This window comes from Rattus rattus, chromosome 1 (genome assembly GCF_011064425.1).
Source record: "Rattus rattus isolate New Zealand chromosome 1, Rrattus_CSIRO_v1, whole genome shotgun sequence".
In the NCBI taxonomy this organism is placed as follows: Eukaryota; Metazoa; Chordata; class Mammalia; order Rodentia; family Muridae; genus Rattus; species Rattus rattus.
The window spans coordinates 244,398,078-244,416,274 of NC_046154.1; the positions used below are offsets into that span (position 1 = coordinate 244,398,078).

General features: G+C 40.5%; 1 protein-coding gene across 1 annotated transcript in view; it reads right to left on the reverse strand.

Annotated features, from left to right (window-relative positions):
• Positions 1–18,197, reverse strand: part of Fam135b (family with sequence similarity 135 member B) — a 277,326-nt gene that overhangs the window by 119,471 nt on the left and 139,658 nt on the right. Inside the window, exon 4 of the mRNA XM_032916392.1 lies at positions 12,939–13,018. Within this exon, the coding sequence (XP_032772283.1) occupies positions 12,939–13,018 (80 nt within the window). The remainder of the gene's footprint in view (positions 1–12,938; positions 13,019–18,197) is intronic.

Genomic DNA, 18,197 nt, shown 5'->3' on the forward strand with positions numbered 1-18,197 from the left:
ATCTAAATAGCCTGGCACATAGTAGAACAGATTTGGAAGCCCAGAAATAAACCTATGTGCTTTTCAATTAGTTGACTTTCCAAGAGATGTGAAAAATAAGCTAGAGGAAAGGACAGCCTCTTTAGTAAATGGGGAGCACAATATTCATATACAGAATAAACTTATTCTTATCTTTATTTTATAATCTATACAATGAGCAGTTGAATGACCTGAAAGTACAACATGATTAGAAAAAAAAACAAAAAACAAATATTTACCAAATTGGTTGCCAATTGGCAAATAGAGCTTGAACTCAGACCCTTGTTGTACTTTACAAAAACCATCCATGTACAAACCCCTACTCAAATAATAGCAGAAACCTCTTAGTTGTTCCATTGTTATCCACTTTAAAAGGTGGAATAATAATGTTATGGTGTATGCATCATTCTGGAAGCTCATACACAAAGCTCAGGTCAGTAGGATGTCTGCTGAGGGATGTGGGTGTTAGTTATCTAGCAAGCTGAGCACAGGAAAGCAGAGCCTTACACCAGAGCCTTCCCCCTGGGCATGCTAGAAGGCAAGTGATCCAAGAAAGTTGAGCAAAGGTCCATTGATAAGACCTGAAATTACAGGGAGGGGTGAAAAGTTCAATGTCAGTTACAGGTTCATAGTGTGGGGTTTATCAGGTAACCAGACCACAAATTCACAAGTTGGTTGGCTCCTTCATGTCACATGTATTGTACTGTGGGTCCTTTTACTGCTCTGGGGGCAATATGAGGATTAAACAAATCACAGACCTCCCTTACTATTAGTGGACATCACTACAGTAGGACAAAGGCAAATAGTCATTGGGCCCTTATACTGCTACCCATTAAAACATGTACCCACCCTTGTATTCTCTCATCAAATTTGTCGTAAAAGACCAGGCCAAGCCACAAGGACAGAATTCTTACAACTGCTCATGAATAAACCAGATTAACTTCAGTGAGCTTTGAGGGGGTTATGTAACTGACAAAGAGAGACAAGAGTGAATACTGTTATGGATTTATTTGCTTTTCGTTGACTTAAGAATCTCCATTTTGAGGTCACAAAGTTAAATCATACATTATAAGCATCCTTTCGTCCTTGACAACAATTCTGATATGTGCATTATGACAGATTTGCTCAGGCTCTTTGGCAGACTTTGCTAAAACCATCAAGTCAATTAGCACCTGCAGATATCTGGTGGGTGATTCAAACAAGATCAGAAGCTTGGCATGACTGCATTCATATTGTATCTGTTCCATTTGCTGTCTAATCTCTTGAGTCAGACTCTGTTCATTTCTAAATATAGGTAAGCAGATCTTCTGAGGAATGATTTACTCATAACTATAACACAGGGTTACCTTGACCTATTCTGCCTGTTGGGGTATAAGAGTGTTCTACCCAGTCTCACTCCTTTGTCAGTAGCTTAAGTATCTAAATCCGTCGGTTCAAATCAAGCAGTTAAGACCAGGACGTTTATGTAAGTTGATGACATCAGCAACAGGGAAGACTTGACATTTCCTGGATGATGGCATGTTTCAATAGCCTACCAAGCACAAAGCCAAGATGTCTGTGCACACAGTAAAAAACATCTTTGGATGCTGTGCCTATGACTAATGGACGAACACCAAACATTACTCTACGTTCCCCCAAATAAGTCAACTGATTTCTTTGTATGCACTTTGGGCAGGGCTAGCTCTCTTTAGCTTCAGTGGACAGCATGAGTTCATGTCCATGGTGCAGGAAGTTCGCTTGTCTTATCCGGGATAATAGTCTTGGTCTTATGACTTCTAATGGCATAGCATCCTATTCTCTGGAACCATTATGGAAAAGGTAAAATGGTTTATGTTTACTCAGAAATGAAAATACTAAAACTGCTTCCTCCACATTGAAAATGGTCATGATTTACTGAAAGCAGCATTATTAAATTTAAGAGGAAAGGCATTTAAGTAAATAAATGGATATATAGTAAGGTTAGCTGCAATAGTCTGAAAAGCAGGATAAAGAAATGCATGACAAAAGGTAAGCAGGAATCAATTTTTTAAAAAGTCCAGACAAGAATGCCTCTCTGAAAAGGGAACATTTGAACCAAACCTGTATTAATTGATGGGACACTAAACAAACGTTGTTAGAGGAGTCAAGGTTCAGGTAAAGGGATGCTGAAGTCAAGTTCAGAAGCGCTGACCTAGGAGTGAACCCAATGAAGAATAATAGATGTGACTGCAAGGGATTGTTAAAGCTGATGGTGCAGAGCCCACTGTAGCCCAATAAAGAACTTCCAACTGCTCCAGAGTGGACACAAAGCAACAGTTGTACTCTGGTTAGAATCCAGTTGTGCATCCAAAACTCCTAAGTTAGAATCTTCGCCCCAATTACTGTGAGTACATCTGTATTTTCACTTCACATTGAAGATATCAATAGTACCTACTCGAAATGCTTTTATACATCATCTAAAGACATTTCAGTCAAGGATAGATTTCACATGTGACGACAATCTTCTCAGATGATAGGACATGATGCTTTGATGTGTACACAAAGACAAAATCACACAATTGATTTCTCACAAAAATTCCTGTGATTAACTGATGCATGATAAGTACAAAGAACGTAGAATAGTGTCTCGGGGAAATGGACTATGTGTAAGCAATAGTTATGCTGTCACTGTCAACGGTTTGGAAAGGCAGGAGAGGAAGACAGGAAGACAAAGGAGGCAGGAACACGTGAAGATGACAAAAGAAAATAGAAGCAAAGAAGAAATTGGAGGGAAAGTGGAGGAGAAGGAATAGGAGAAGCAGGAAATGGATCATATATTTAGCAGGGGTTCCAGATAATTGACACTGTCTATCCAAAGGCCAGTGGCTTCTTTGTGAGACTTTGTTCACCTGGAACCACATAAGCAGCAGTGGCTTCAAATTCGTCTACCTCCCCTGCAGTAAGAACGTATGACCACATCAAAAAGGAGTTGATGCCACAGGCTGCATGGTTTAGGCATGGAGATTTCATTTCTACATTTCAATTTCCCCAAGATTCGATTTCCCCAAGAATGTCTGTGCCCTGCATTGAAATAAAAGACTGAATGCACTATTCTAAAACAACAAAAAGGAAAAACAGATGCATTCTTACTTCAAGAGCACTCCATGTAAAACAACAGCTTTGAAGATGTACTATTCACTACACTTCTGAGATATTTCCAATTAGGTGAGACCCACCCACCAAGAAGAAAGCATAATTCTGGAACTTCAGAATGTCCTGTAGATGTAAGACAGTGGAGGACCCATGTTTGGCCAGTTTTCATTCCTGAGCTTTGACATAGCCATGTTCTTTCTTTGCCTGACATCAGCAGGAAGGAGTATATACAGTTGAAAGAAAGCCATACCATGTGGCAACTCTAGTGTCCCAATTGATTTCTCTAGGGCAGTCCTGCTCTCATTTAAAATGCATCTTGTTCAAATGGCTGTGCCTCTCTCTATGGTGAACGAGTTGCTTTCATTTGATTTTGTGAAGTCATGTGGTCCTAATTTGTACTTGATACTAATAAACAAACAATGAATCAAAGGCATTCTATAAAAATTAAAATAAAATAAAGAGGGCCCTTTTTTGCTTGATCTATCAGGAAACAGAAATCCCTAGAAGGATAATGTAATGTGTGCCTGCTTACTGATCATAGAGATAGATAGATAGATAGATAGATAGATAGATAGATAGATAGATAGATAGATAGATAGATAGATAGATAGAGATAGAGATATAGATACATATAGATATAGATATATAAAGACAATCTACAGGCACACAATCCCACAATCCCAGTAATCACCATCTAGTTTCATAGGAAATACCCCAGTAGAATCTTCCAAAATTCCCCCACTTCCAATGGCATCTTCGGCTGAGCACATGTGTATTCACACACACACACACACACACACACACACACACACACACACACACAATCTGCACTAATACTTTGGTCCCTGGAGCATTTTTTTCTTTGATTGCTTGCTTGTTTGCCATGAAAAAATAAATTTCTAAAGGAAAGTTATCAGTAGCTAGTGCGAGTTGAGGGCTTGGAATAGCAATGCTGTGTGTACTTCTACACTCACAAAGCGTGTTGTTGATAACATTGCACAGAGATATAAACTGAGGCCCAGAGGAGGTAATGAGGCATTAAGATTACTTACGTAAGTTGAACAGAAAAAGCACTTGTTTCTGGAGATACTCTCCTTGGTTGTTTTCACCTGTCACTGAAATAAGCTCTCCGAAGCCCTGTGCTTAAAGCTCTAGACACGTGTGCCAATTTCTTCACTGTCTTTCTAGGTTCCTTTGCTAAATGCAATGTAGCTTATGTAGGCTTTTCTCCTATAAGTCAAGGTGATATTCCCCAGGAGAGGATCAGGTATTATCCTAGGGTCTTAGGATGCTCCAACTCTGAGTACATAGACTGAGCAGGGGTATCTTGTGGGATGATGTCACAGGTGAGGCAGGGACAAGATAGAAGGAGGCCTGTCATTGGACAAGAAGGAAGGATAGGCAGGAGAAAAGTTTGAAGGAAGAGGAGGAGAGTGGAAGAGAAAGGAGGAAGAGACAGGAGGGACAGGGAGAGAAGCCGTGGTAGGACAATATGGCAGGTGACATTAAGATTCCACACTGTACCTTTACAGGTTGCTACGAATGTTTTTAAGGGATGGATGTGTATTGGGCTTTGGATGTTTAGGTGGGCAATTATATCTTATCAATTGGGCCAAAGGTTATTGTGTTGTGTGTTCTTTCATATAGTGATTTAAGTGTAAGAAAGTGTGTGGCAGCTGATCTGGGCCACCGCAGAGTTGGGATGTGTGTTTCTGGCATGGAAATGTGTCTTGGGAACTAGATAGGTAGAGAGATTGCTGTCAGGTTCAGAGAGAGGCTTTTGGCAGTATGATATAGGATGGAGCAGAGCAGGTGAGACACTTTGCTGACTGAGACTTAAGATATCTAGCAGATATCTTGGGACACCGCGGTGCTGGACGTAGTGGGCATAAAAGACAATCTTATTATTTTATTTTTTATATTTTTACAACAACTGTATCTAATGTCATAGAGACCAATTGAGGCACCTTACTCATTTTACAAAAAGAAAGAGTTTAAATTGCTGACCCTGGGCACCAGAAAGAGATGTTTGTCACAGAAACTTTTTCATATGGTCTTTCCTTGAGCAGTAGAATCCTGGATCTCTCTTCCTGAACCCCATCTCCAACAATGATCACCATTTTCTTTCCCATTCATAGCAGATGTCCAAATGTCACTGCATTGTGTATTAGCAATGCCTCATACACATCCAATTTTGAGGAGCTAGAAATTCGAGGTCTAGCAGGGAGAGAGAGAAACCATCCCTGTTTGATGAAGTATGGTGCTGATATACAGATATGATATCTTAATACATTCTTGTGAATATTTGAACCCCCAAGAAATCTATTAACTACAAACACCAACTTAGTGTATCATTGGCTATTTAGGTTCTTTCCTAAGGATTATTCTACATAGAGAGCTCTATGAACGTCACAGGGTTGGAATGAGTCAGTTTAACTGAAATCTGGCAACTCTCTACCTAGAAGTTTCCAGGCACTGTTGATAAAATGGTAGACAAAACTGTGAGTATCAGTAATTTATTAAGGGTTTACCCTCAGGGAGGTTACAAGGGCAATGAGAAGCTGTGTGGAAAGAAAGAAAAGCAGGACTGGCATATTCTATAAGATTCCGGCATGGGCTTCAAGTCACATTTCTGTCTTCTTCTAGAAGATGGGGTGCTGAACCTCCAAGTTTCTACATTAATAACTACTGACCCAGGACAGAACTTGTACTGGGGTTGCAAGGGAGTGAGATTCAAATTTCCTGGAAAGATCAATTCTTAGACCTTATTTTGTGCCCTGCATGTGGTCCTCCAAAGTAAAGACATGGCTTCAGGTTAGAGAAAACAAACTTCATCAGTAGGATAGATGTGGTGGAGAAGGAGGAGCAGCCACATGTGGGAGGGATCAAGGCTGCTTTTACAAATTGCGTGAAGGACACTGTAGTGAGGGTCACTTATGCTAACAGGGATGATCACTCTTGTACAATCTGCTCATGAGGACCACAAGTAGTACTTCTGCCTGTCTAGTGCAGCAAAATGGAACACAGGAAAGGAAGAGAGAGGCATCCAAAATGGAGTGGGCACCAGGAGCAGGGGCAGCTGTCCATCAAAGCAGGTGACATGACATGTGATTTAACTCTTGAAGCAAGTCCTGAACCCAGGCAGCTTTAAGATGCCATCCCAACTTGACACAACTGAGTCCTTGGGTCCCTGACAGACAGGCTTTCATAGTGTGCAGGGGCAGAGGTAAGGAAACACTGGCCATTGTTATTTCCAAGCTGCAGGTTTGACTTGGCTGCAGCTGCTTAGATTGTATGGTAATGGATTGCAATGCCTCTTTGAATTTCAAAGGATTAAAGCAGGCAGCCACTTTGTCAACCTTGAGCTGGCTGTCCTCAGACCCTGGCTGGATCAGAGCCTGAGAGATGAGTGTTTTACCTGCTTAGCATTCTCCACAAAAACAGGCATAGTTGATATTTAGGTGCACTTTAATGGACCATGAAAAGAAATTAGATTGATTCATTTGAGAAATAAATGTCTCTCCCCGCCCCTACAAAGTGAAGCTCTTAAGTGCTTCCACTTAGTGGAAATGGAAATTACCTCTCAAAACATTACGAAAACTAATCATTGCGGATTTTATACATTTCCACAATTTACTCTGCTATCTTTTCCTCGGCTTTGATGAGCAGACACAAGCAGATGCCGGTTCTTAACCTAATCATTTTCTCCAGCCTCAGTACACTTTGGTGGGCACCTCCCTACCACGTCTGCCTTAATTGATCAGTCCCCAGGGAAATGACTTTTTGCTTATCTTGGCCATCTCAAGAGGAGGAAGAAATGGGAGGCTTTATTAAACAGAACCTTTTTATGGAGGTAAATACACAAGGTTACATATTTTTAATGTCTTTCCATTGTCATGGGCATGCTAACTGAGGCCCTGAGCTCAGAAGAGGGAGAAAGATGCTTTGAAGTAGCATAATTAGATTTTTGAAGTGCCTTATATCTAGGTTTCCTTTCTGGAATACCTTAATTCTTATATTTCAATTAATTTCCATTTGGGCCTCTCCTTATTAGGCATCTGAGAAGCTCATTGGATGTAGAATAAAAATATTTTGACCTTGAAGATTCAGGTAGTGTTTTTAGACAGGTAATGTGTGATTAGCCCTTTCTACACACACAGACCCATGCACTCACAAGTGTGTAAATTCTTATGTATAGATGTGTTGTTTAATTTTGGTTGTCTGTTTAACTGGATATGAGATCAAGTAAGTAAAGTGTCTCTGGGTGGAGCAGTAAGGCATTTCCAGGAAGCATTAACTGAGAAGGGCAAGATCAATCTTGGTGTCAGAACAGTCTTGAGAGGAAAACCAGTTGCTTTTGCCTAGGGCCTTTGCTCCCTGATAGTGACTTCGTTTATTGCATGGCTTCTCCCTTCTGTTGCAGCTACCACTGACACTGAATAGTAGTTGTTTTGGCCTAGCAAAGTAGACTCATAGGTCTCCAGAGATCCTTCTGGCCATCAGTGCCATATATATTGTGATTGCTCATACACCATCCAGCCTGGTGGACTGAGCACCTAACAACTTCTCAAGCTCTCTAGTGTACAGACAGCCATTAATGAACTATGCAAAATTCCTCATGCAAACCAATCTAGTAAATCTCTTGCAATACATATTTATTCTATTGCTCCATTCCTCTAAAGACCATGACTAATACAATAAGCACTTATATGTATACAAATGCATCCTAAACTCAAATGAGTATGATGCACCTGTGTGTGCCATGTCTTACCTACCTAGAATAGAGAACTCACTATTCCTTTAGAGTAGTGAGGAAACCAATGAGACTTCTAAGAGTCCCTATTACATGAGGAAAAAAATGGCTTCTCTGGTGTATTCTGTTGCCTTTGAGCTTAGCTAGCTAGCCCTAGGCAAGGCACACCCTGCTTTTAAACCTTATTATGGAAGGAATGAGGAAAAATTGCACAGCCTGGCACATGGATGGTTAAACATCTTAAGGAATTCATGGCAACACAACTTCCAGAAGAGATGTCCACATCACACTTACCCCTGTCAAACTTTTGCCTCTCTTCACCCACATTGCAGTTCTTACTGTCTCACACCTGATTCACCTCTGCCTTGAGAACACTTGTGTTGGTTTTATTTATGAGTTTTTGTTAAACCAATGGTAAAATGCTTCGTTGATAATAGACTAAAATCTCGTTAGCCCTTTCACATCACATGTCAATCATGGTACAGTAGCCCCACCTTCAAGCATGCAAATCCTCAGCTACGTGCCTTAGAAGTTGAAGACTCTGAGTTGGGTGAGTGGAATTTTAACACAAATGAATCCAGAGTCTAATGACAGTATGACCTGACTCTCAAATAGCCATATCCCTTCATCTCATTATTTCCCAGTTTTAATTATATCAAAATTAGAACAAGAATATAGCATGAGGAGTCTTTATTCTCTTTTAGGTTTGGATACCCTAGACAATCACCTGTTCTGGTCCTATTCTGATTCTATTCTGATGATAATAGAGACCTTAATGTTGGGGCCAAACTTTCAAGTGTCCCACTTTGTCCCTACACTCATGCTTGTTAGCATGTCTAATATAGTTATAGTTGTCACCTAATAAAGTACCTATTCCTTCTCTGACATGGGATCTATTAAAATGCCCAAGGGAACGATTGTTTCTAACCAGGAAAAGCTAAGATCTTGTCATAATCTACTCAAAGAGATGTTTGGCTAACCCAGATGAGAATAAATCATCAGTTTCCAGAGAAATATTTCCTCAAAATTAACTTCTTTGAAACTATCATGACAGGTAACAAGGGGACACACAGGTTATGCCCATTCAATACAGGATCTAACCATAAAAAATCTTTCTTGCAAAATTCGATGTGGCACTGTTCTATACATACAAGATCTTCATGGAAACCATCTGAACCCTGGAAACAGGCTTCTATATGATACTAAAAAGCCAGCATACTGGAAGGAGAGAGAAAGCAAACCCATTGTTTAACTGCTGAAAGCACTGTGTATTTGAACAGCACTGGGTTCATGTGATTGAGGTATTTCCCTTCATTTCTCTGTGTTCTTCAGACAAAACTTCTTTCCATCATATGGCACAGTCCAGCAGGTCTGCTTTTCCACTTTCACTGTCCCAGTTCTCAAGAATATACCAGATCTAATCTGTCTAAGCATGAAGAATCTAGGTGAGTGGTGAGTGGAATTTTAACATGAATGAATCCAGGTTCCAGGGGTTAGGGTCGTACCATGGCCTCAGCCTAATCATCATTCATCTATACCCTCATATTTGGCTAGGTTCTTGACCTTCCAGGCCCCACCATGACTCTCTTCCTCTACCAAGTTGCTGTGTTCCTCCCTAAGTATTTGCTACATCAAGAGTCTGCAAATCTCCTTACTGTATCATTATCATGACTTTTATGTCATGGGATGTCTGTGACAATACCTGATGTGAACACCTGTATCCACAAGGATAAAACAAAGACTCTACACAAAGCAAAATATTGTTAAATAGACACCTACACTATGCATCATAGCCACATTTAGCCCAGTGAACAATTAATTATTCTAAGCATTCTCTGAGCCCAGCTACTTTCTAACTACCTTCCTTACAGAATTTTTTGGTTCATGCCACAAACCTGGGAGGTAAGTACCACCCACTGAGCCCAACTTATAGATAAGAACCTAGGAATCAAATTGTTTAACTAACTTCTGAGATCATATGGCTTGGAGGTGGGGAGGAAGGATTAGAATACGAGTATCTGTGAACTCATGACACTCTCCTCCACAAGAGCAGCCTTGTCCTAGACTTGACTAAAGGGATATAGGAGAGAAACCCTTTACCAGGTCCACACAGAACAGGGAACTAATGTAGAATTCTCTTTGTTTTATCTCTGAGCAACAGAACTACCAAGTACGTGACTTACCCAGGGTTCCAACTACCTATTTAGCAGAGGATAACCTTGTTGGGCACCAGTGGAAGGGGAAGCCCTTGGTGCTGCCAAGGTTGGACGCCCAACGCAGGGAAATGTCAGGGGGTGATAACAGGGGTTGGATGGGGAGAGGAACACCCTTACAGGGGAGGGGGTGGGGATAGGGGGCTTATGGACAGGAAACCGGGAAAGGGAATAACATTTGAAATGTAAATAAAGGAATGTATCCAATAAAACAACAAAAACAAAAAATACACACACACACACACACACACACACACACGAGGAAAAAAGAACTACCAAGTAAAGTAGTTTGGTACTCCAGCTAGATGCAGAACTTAACTATTCTTTAAGCAATGAGCTGAGGGATCAGAGGTGTGGCTGAAGAAGTCTTGAGTGCTTCATTCTAGCTGAGGCCTCAGGTAACACTAGACCCTAACACCTATCACTGAAAAGTTCACCTCACTTGAAAAATCAAGCAGAATAGGCCACTGTTTTCAGCACCAAATTTTGAAATTATTTGCAATGTAGACACACAGAAGAATGTGTTATAATTAGAAAATTCTCCTTGAAGGAGAAATAAATTGGCCCTATGTCTCTCGCCCATGAAACCTTCTGATTATAAGTTTCTGCCAGCATGTTTGGCATTCTGGTCTCCACGGCATTTGAGTACAGAGGTCAAGGGCATGAGAACTGCATCACAGTCATTACCCTGTCAAACTAGACCAGGAAGGAAAGGAGCTTTAACCTAAATGTGTGTATTTTACTGTTTCCTTTGTCTTTGCAGCTCCATCTCAGTTGCTTCCTTCTCTGTGGGCTCCAAAAGCTCCTGCGTACCCAGCAGCCTCTGGCTCTCACAGGCAAGACTGCCTGCTCCAGAGAAGGTACATCAATGAAAGGAGCTGAGTTCATGCTGCCACGAACATCAAAGTGGAAAGAGACCAAGTCCACACTGGCCTACAGATGGCTCTCATCAATCAGTCAACTCTCCCACCTCCTGCCCCGCAGAATTTTGTTTTGATTTTAAGAACAAGACCTTGGCTCATAACTCTTGACTTATGACCTCTCGCAGCGCAGACCTGTGGACCCTTACTTTATGGCTATTCCCATCACAACACACTTGTATTTACTATCTCTATAAAACATGTGTGTTGTATATCATCTCCGCAAACAGAGAAAGACATCGTAGAGGTGAATGTCTGTCTTCAGATTTCCAGTGAGGAAATAAAGTCCAAGTGCTGATCATTTACCTCAGAATTCACACCGTCGGTTTCTCCAAAGCAGGACCCAAGGATCCTGCTATCCCAGTGAGCATCATGGGCTAAAGCAGGGAAGGAAGAAACAGTACAGGATGGGAAAGGAGGAAATGGTTCCTAAATTACTCTACTGAATGCAGTATAGATGGTAGTAGAGTATGAAACCTCCTCTCCTCATCTGCAATGCACGATTTGCTCCCAACAGAGGGGGATGGACAAGAGAAATATCTCCCGAACACAGTGACTTAACCGGTAAACTAACACCTGCTCAGCTCAGACTTGAGAAAGAGGCAGGTGGCCAGCTGAGTCTCTCTATCGGCCTTGAATTAGAGGAATAATTGCAAACCTTCACTTGATGTCTATGCATCTCACTTGTGAGGTCTCAACTGCGCATGCGTTGACTCACCTAGATACTGTCGCCCTGTGCCAAATAGGTTGGATGAAGTGGGGCTGTGACCAGCACTATTCCACATCTCATTTCTGACAATCAGGGTGACTCTTACTTCTAATGGTGAACGGGTGCTTTGAGGTTTTCCTTTCCTCCACTTCCTTCCTCTTCCTCTGCCCTGAAGGCAGAGTCATTTATTTGTTGGAATAGGTGGTTCTGCCAGATTTGCTTCTGAATTACCCTATATTTCAGCTAGTTAGACTTTTATGTGGTTTTTGTTTATAGGATACATTGTTTCTCACTCAGCCCTAACAGACTGGCTTCTTAAAGCCAGGGTTTCCCATTTAGTTCTCAAGCATCAAAATTAGGATTTGGGCTTTGCTTGGTAGTCTTTTTACACTGGGTGTGAAAGGTTCTCTAACAGGCCTGATCACAGCAAACATGGCAACGACAGGTTTTGTCCTATCTTCCCTTTCCTTCTCCCTTGCTAAAAATCACTAAATTAAATTCCTAAAGCCAGCCCCTGAAGTCCATTCCCTTATTTGGCTACCTACTCATTGCTAAGACAGAAGACCAAGGTCCAGCAATCAAACTTCATTATTTCACTACACTGGCTTTCCATTTAATCAAGACTTAACAGTTCACTCCAGCACAGTCTTCCCCCTTTTCTCATTAAAAACCCACTCCTGCAAAAAACACCTGCTGCTGCTGCTGCTGCTACTGCTGCTGCTTGCTCTCTGCCTTTGCCCAATCCAGAGGCTGCCTCCCAGAGCTTGCCCCTCCAGGGTAATATATTTCCTTTGTGCTGTTAATTTGGTGTCTGCATAAGTCCTGTACAGACTCTGAGGGGCCAGCATCCTTTACAGCATGATGACATTCATATCCATTATTGTACCTAGAAAGTTCTAGCACAAATGCCTACTTACTTGGTTCCCTGAACTCACAACAACAGGCTTCCCCTTGCCTATCTTCTGGATAAGGCTTCTCGTCAATTTCATCCAGACGCGACTTTAATCAATCTGCTGCAGACAGTTTCCACCAACTACCAGTCACTCCCGAGAATGATTTTTCTTCTGCCAAGTGTCCTTAACAAATAACACTGTTCACACAGAGCCACTTCCAATCATTGGTCTGCCTTTCCAGAACTCACTGGCCCAATGATTGACAGTAAGTGTTGCCAGACCATGACACAAAAGGAAACAGGAGTCCTGCTTTCTACTCACCTGACTGCCCAACGATGGAAGCACTCAGTCTATGTGGGATCCTTGAAGACACTTTCAAGGTCACTCGGATCTGGTAATACCTACAAAGAGAACAGAGACCAGGCCATGATGACATGACTACTTAGTGTGCCTTTTACAACTATTTTGACTTCATTACAGGAAGCCATAGGAAACCACTGAAGGTCCTAGATGCCCTGAAGTTATCTGGAAGAAAAAAAAGAAAGATTACATTTTATTGGAGCAATTGAAGGAAAAGGGACAGGATGGAGAGAGAGGCAGGAAATCACACTTCAAATCACATAAGACTGAGCAAGGTTTGAGTTGATTGAGTTGATGCCAATACAGAAAAGAAACAAATGGGTAGTGTGACAATCAGAATATAGACAGGTTGTTGCTCTTGTTGTGTTTGCTTTTTTCATCTAGAAAAATCAACTGTCACAGAAAGATACTACAATGTAGGGCTGGAAATCCATATATGAATTGATTTGCTGACTTGTAAAACATGTGTATGTGCTTATGAGTGCACATCCCTCTTCGCCCCTCTCCTTGTGACTTGTAGAAGATGGGTCATCATTTTATGTATACTGCTGACCATTTTTCCCAGTGTAGTATTTTCTTGTCTTACCATATTTTTTGTTCCTTCACATCCACATTTGGTACTCCTATAAGGCTCCTAGGCTCTTGGTAACCTCTCCTGCGTTCCCCTTGGTGCTTTGCTATTAATAATCTTTGAATTTGAAAGCACTTGAGAAACATTTCTGGCATAACTGTCCTCTCCTTTCACATATCTCAAATCCACAGTGAAGTAAAACGTAAATCAGACAAGGTGAACCGTAAGTAAATGGACCATGAACCGGATCAGTGCTCCCATGGCTCCCTGTGCTCTTAGCTGGGGAGTCTGTAGCGCTATGTCACGGGCATCAGGAATAGTGATAAAATATTCCTGCTGAATGCCTTAAGTGTGATTTTGATGTATACACTACGAACAAAGGACATGTGGTCCTCAGAGCACTGGCCATGGCTATATGACTAGAGTCTGGGTGATAATTTTGAGCTGGCTGAGTCTGACTCTATCATGCAATTTATGAAATTTCTCTGACATGTGTGAGCTGAGTGATTTTCAATCTATGGTATAATTTTGTGAACCTACTGTGAATCTGTAAATTGAGAATTAAAATATCAAAAAAGTCACCTAAATGAAGGGGAAATATCACAAAAGAAAAATAAAAGAGGTCATTACCTGGCATGACTTCTGCCTCTAAGGAGTGGACTACTCCATGTTTATGTTTTCCTATTCTTTTCCTCAAACACAAGGAAAACTCCAAGGGTACAAAAGAATCACAAGAGGACAAAGATGGGGAGACACAAAAGCTAGGCACTCTGAGAGAAAGAAAACCATGGTGATAAGTCTTCCATTTTTACCTCCTATATCCTAAACTGGATATTGGGAAATTTTTTATCTGTCAGACCAGAAACACTAATGACTAGGCACACACACACACACACACACACACACACACACACACACACACACACACACACACTGAAAAGACATAACAAAACAGAAAACCCTTAGATAACTGCTGTCTGCCTCCCACCAGTGACAGAAAAACAGCAGCACCTCCACACACAGTAGACATTACACATTCCGGGTTGTAACAAAGCTCTACCTTGATCCTTAGCTGAGAACAGAATTCCATCTTCACTGGGATCCAGACTTACATCCTGAACAGATGGTTTTAGTGGGGACAGTAGAGAGAAGCTGGAATCCACATTCCAGCCAACACCAATTGGAATATAAATGCACCATCAACATTTGTTTACTTGTTTTTGAGAATTTCATGCAAGGATAATGTGCTGGCATCACTTATCCCTCTTCCAATTCCTCCCATGCTACACACACACACACACACACACACACACACACACACACACACATTGTGAAAAAAAGCATTTTCTCAACATGTTTTCTTGAAGCATTTGAACACCTGCAGGCAAAACAATAATTACAAACAAACCTCAAATTAAATCTTCCTCCTCACACAAAATCTGTCTCCAAAGTGGTCTTTCACTTACATGAAAAACACAAGCCTGTGAAGACAACATCTACACAACTAATTTAACACGGCGAAGTCTAGCTGGTGCCTATTGAGAGCCCTACTGGCTACTGGTCTTGGGACTGGAAGGTCAGTGCACACTACCAAAGGAGAAATGTAAACACCAACCCAGCTACAAACCCTTCTATCTACAGTGACAGACCTCTTGCAATCTACTCTAGTGCAATGGTGGTGCAAAGCCTGTAGAAGCAACCAACCAACATCTGATTTGATTTAAGACCTACTCCCTGAGATGGTACCCATATATGACACTGTATGCGTGACCAAGAACATGAGATTCAATAGCTCAGGAACAAAGAGGAAAGCATATACTAGTGTTATACAAAGTGAATATAGCAATAGTTGGGGAGCAGAGAACGAACTCAGTGGCAGTTTTGAGGTACCTTTTCTTGTAGTGTCCTGTCAAGGCTTTTTCATTTTAATATTAATTTTCTCATGTGTTTATTTATTTACTTACCTATTTATTACCCTACAGGTTTTGCATATATGCATGCAATTTCCATATTTCTAGTTTTTTTTACGGGATTCTTGAATATGCAAAAGAGTGGGTCTCTACATCTATATCTGTGTCTCGTGCCTCTTACGCTCTTTCTGTTTGTTTGTTTTGTCCTATTCTGGTTTTTTTGTTTGTTTGTTTCATTTTATCCTATTACATTTTATTATTTTCCCTTTGAAGTCTGTTAGTTTTCTTATGAGAGATGAAATGGAATAGATCAGAATGGGAAGGATGGGAAAGAGGAATTGGGAAGATGGGAGAGAAAGAAAACCATAATCATAGTATGTCATATTCAGAGTATGTCATGTGGAAAAAAACTGGTTTTGATTAAAAATAATATACAAGTCTTTAATGCATTTAGAAAATATTTTAAATATATTCTCAACGTAGTATTAAGCAGAGTTCTTAGACTCTGAATCCAGAGCACGGCCTATAAAAGCAAACAAGGGTGAATCCGATTTCATTAAAATTAAACACTTTGGTGCTATAGCAGATGCAGTTGAGGATCACAGTTGAAGCCTCAGAGGAAAACATTTGCAAATCTCATGTAGATTGCATTTGTTATTTGAGAATGCCATCTTGGTAGGCTCACCTACATGTTAACATTCGTTAACCTTGGATTCAAAGCTATCTCCTTTGTGTTAATACATAGACACACGAAGCTGGCTGCAATCAATAGACCCATCTAACATTCAGACTTCCGTGAAGACTGAGGAAATGATCCTGTAGACACACTTGCATTTGCATTTGATACTGTTGTGCTTTTTTGTTTTTGGTTGATTTCTTTGCTATAAAACATGCCCACCCCAGGGTGGTGCTATGTGGCTGATCATTGCTCCAAACTCATGTCCCAACTATTAAGAGGAAGTGTATGAAAAGCCCAGGAACTCCTGTCTCTATCTCCCCAGTTCTGAGGTTAGGATTTAGCAAGTTCTGGAGATCAAATTCAGGTTCTTGCAATGCAGGCATTTTCCTGACTAAGGCATCTCCTTGGCCCAGGGTTAAGTATTGAACTGCTGAAGGAAAGAGGTTAATAAAAGCCATTTCCCCTTGGAAGAATCACTTAGTATTTGTTACTTTGTCATAAATTTGTAGAAGTCAAGTACAATAACATTTTACCTCAACTAACTGACAAAGGTTTATTGTATTCTCACAAATGAAGTTAAAAAAAAACAAAAAAATCAAAAATCAAATAAATAAACCAACATTTCACCAAAGGAAGTGAAACCATTGGGTAGAGAATAAAGATCTAGAAATATGCTTTGATTTCTGTTCAGTCTAACTCAAAACAACATATAGATTCGAAACAATCCAGGAAAGAATACAATACCCCTCTTCATTGAGATAAAGAAAACAAAACTAAAATAGACAGAAAATTTCAGACACTCAAAGGGTTAAAAGAGGTTTAATGGGTGCAGACATGAGATTTCCTGTTTTCAAATTACATCATTTATAATAATAAACAGTGAGTGGTACTGACATTAAAAAGTCTTTGACCAGTAGAGTGTATACAAGAGGGAAAAAATGAATATGGAGAGAGCTCAGCTAGTTCTTGACCAAGGACATGAGGAACTCACAGGCATAAAAAAAAAGGAGGAAGATATCAGAACATAATGTAAAGAGCTGTATGTCTAGAAGGGGCATAATGAAATCAGAAAACCATTCAACACTATTCACAGAATTAACTTTGAGTGTAGTAAGGAATTAAACAGAACATTGAATATTTCTTTAGGTGCTTATCTGTCATTTGATATTCTTCAGTTGAGAACTCTTTGTTTAGCTCTGTACCCCATTTTTAATAGGGTTATTTGGCTCTTTGGAGTCTAAATTCTTGAGTTCTTGTATATGTTGGATATTAGCCCTCTATAGATATAGGATTGGTAAAGATCTTTTCCCAATCTGTTGCTTGCTGTGCATCCCTAGTCATCAGGGAAATGTAAATCAAAACAACCCTGAGATTCCACCTCACATTGGTAAGATAAAATCTCAGGTGACAGCAGATGCTGTCGAGGATGTGGAGAAAGAGGAACACTCCTCCATTGTTGGTGGGATTGCAATCTGGTACAACCACTCTGGAAATCAGTCTAGAGGTTCCTCAGAAAATTGGACACAGAACTACCTGAGGACCCACCTATACTACTCCTGGCCATATACCCAAAAGATGTCCCAGCATATAACAAGAACACATGCTCCACTATGTTCATAGCAGCCTTATTTATAATAGCTAGAAGCTAGAAAAAAAACCAGATATGCTTCAATAGAGGAATGGATACAAAAAAATGTGGTTTACTTACACAATGGAGTACTACTCAGCTATTAGAAACAATGACTTCATGAAATTTACAGGCAAATGGATTGAACTAGAAAATATCATTCTGAGTGAGGTAACCCAATCAAAAGAACACACATGGAATGCACTCACTGATAAGAGGATACTAGCTCCAAAGCTTGAATTACCCAAGATACAATCCACAGACCACATGAAGCTCAAGAAGAAGGATGACCAAAGTGTGGATACTTCATTCCTTCTTAGAAGGGGGAACAAAAATATTAAAAAGAGGAAATATGGAGACAAAGTTTGGAGCAGAGACTGAAGGAAAGGACATCCAGAGACTGTCCCACCTGGGGAAGCAGTCCATATACAGT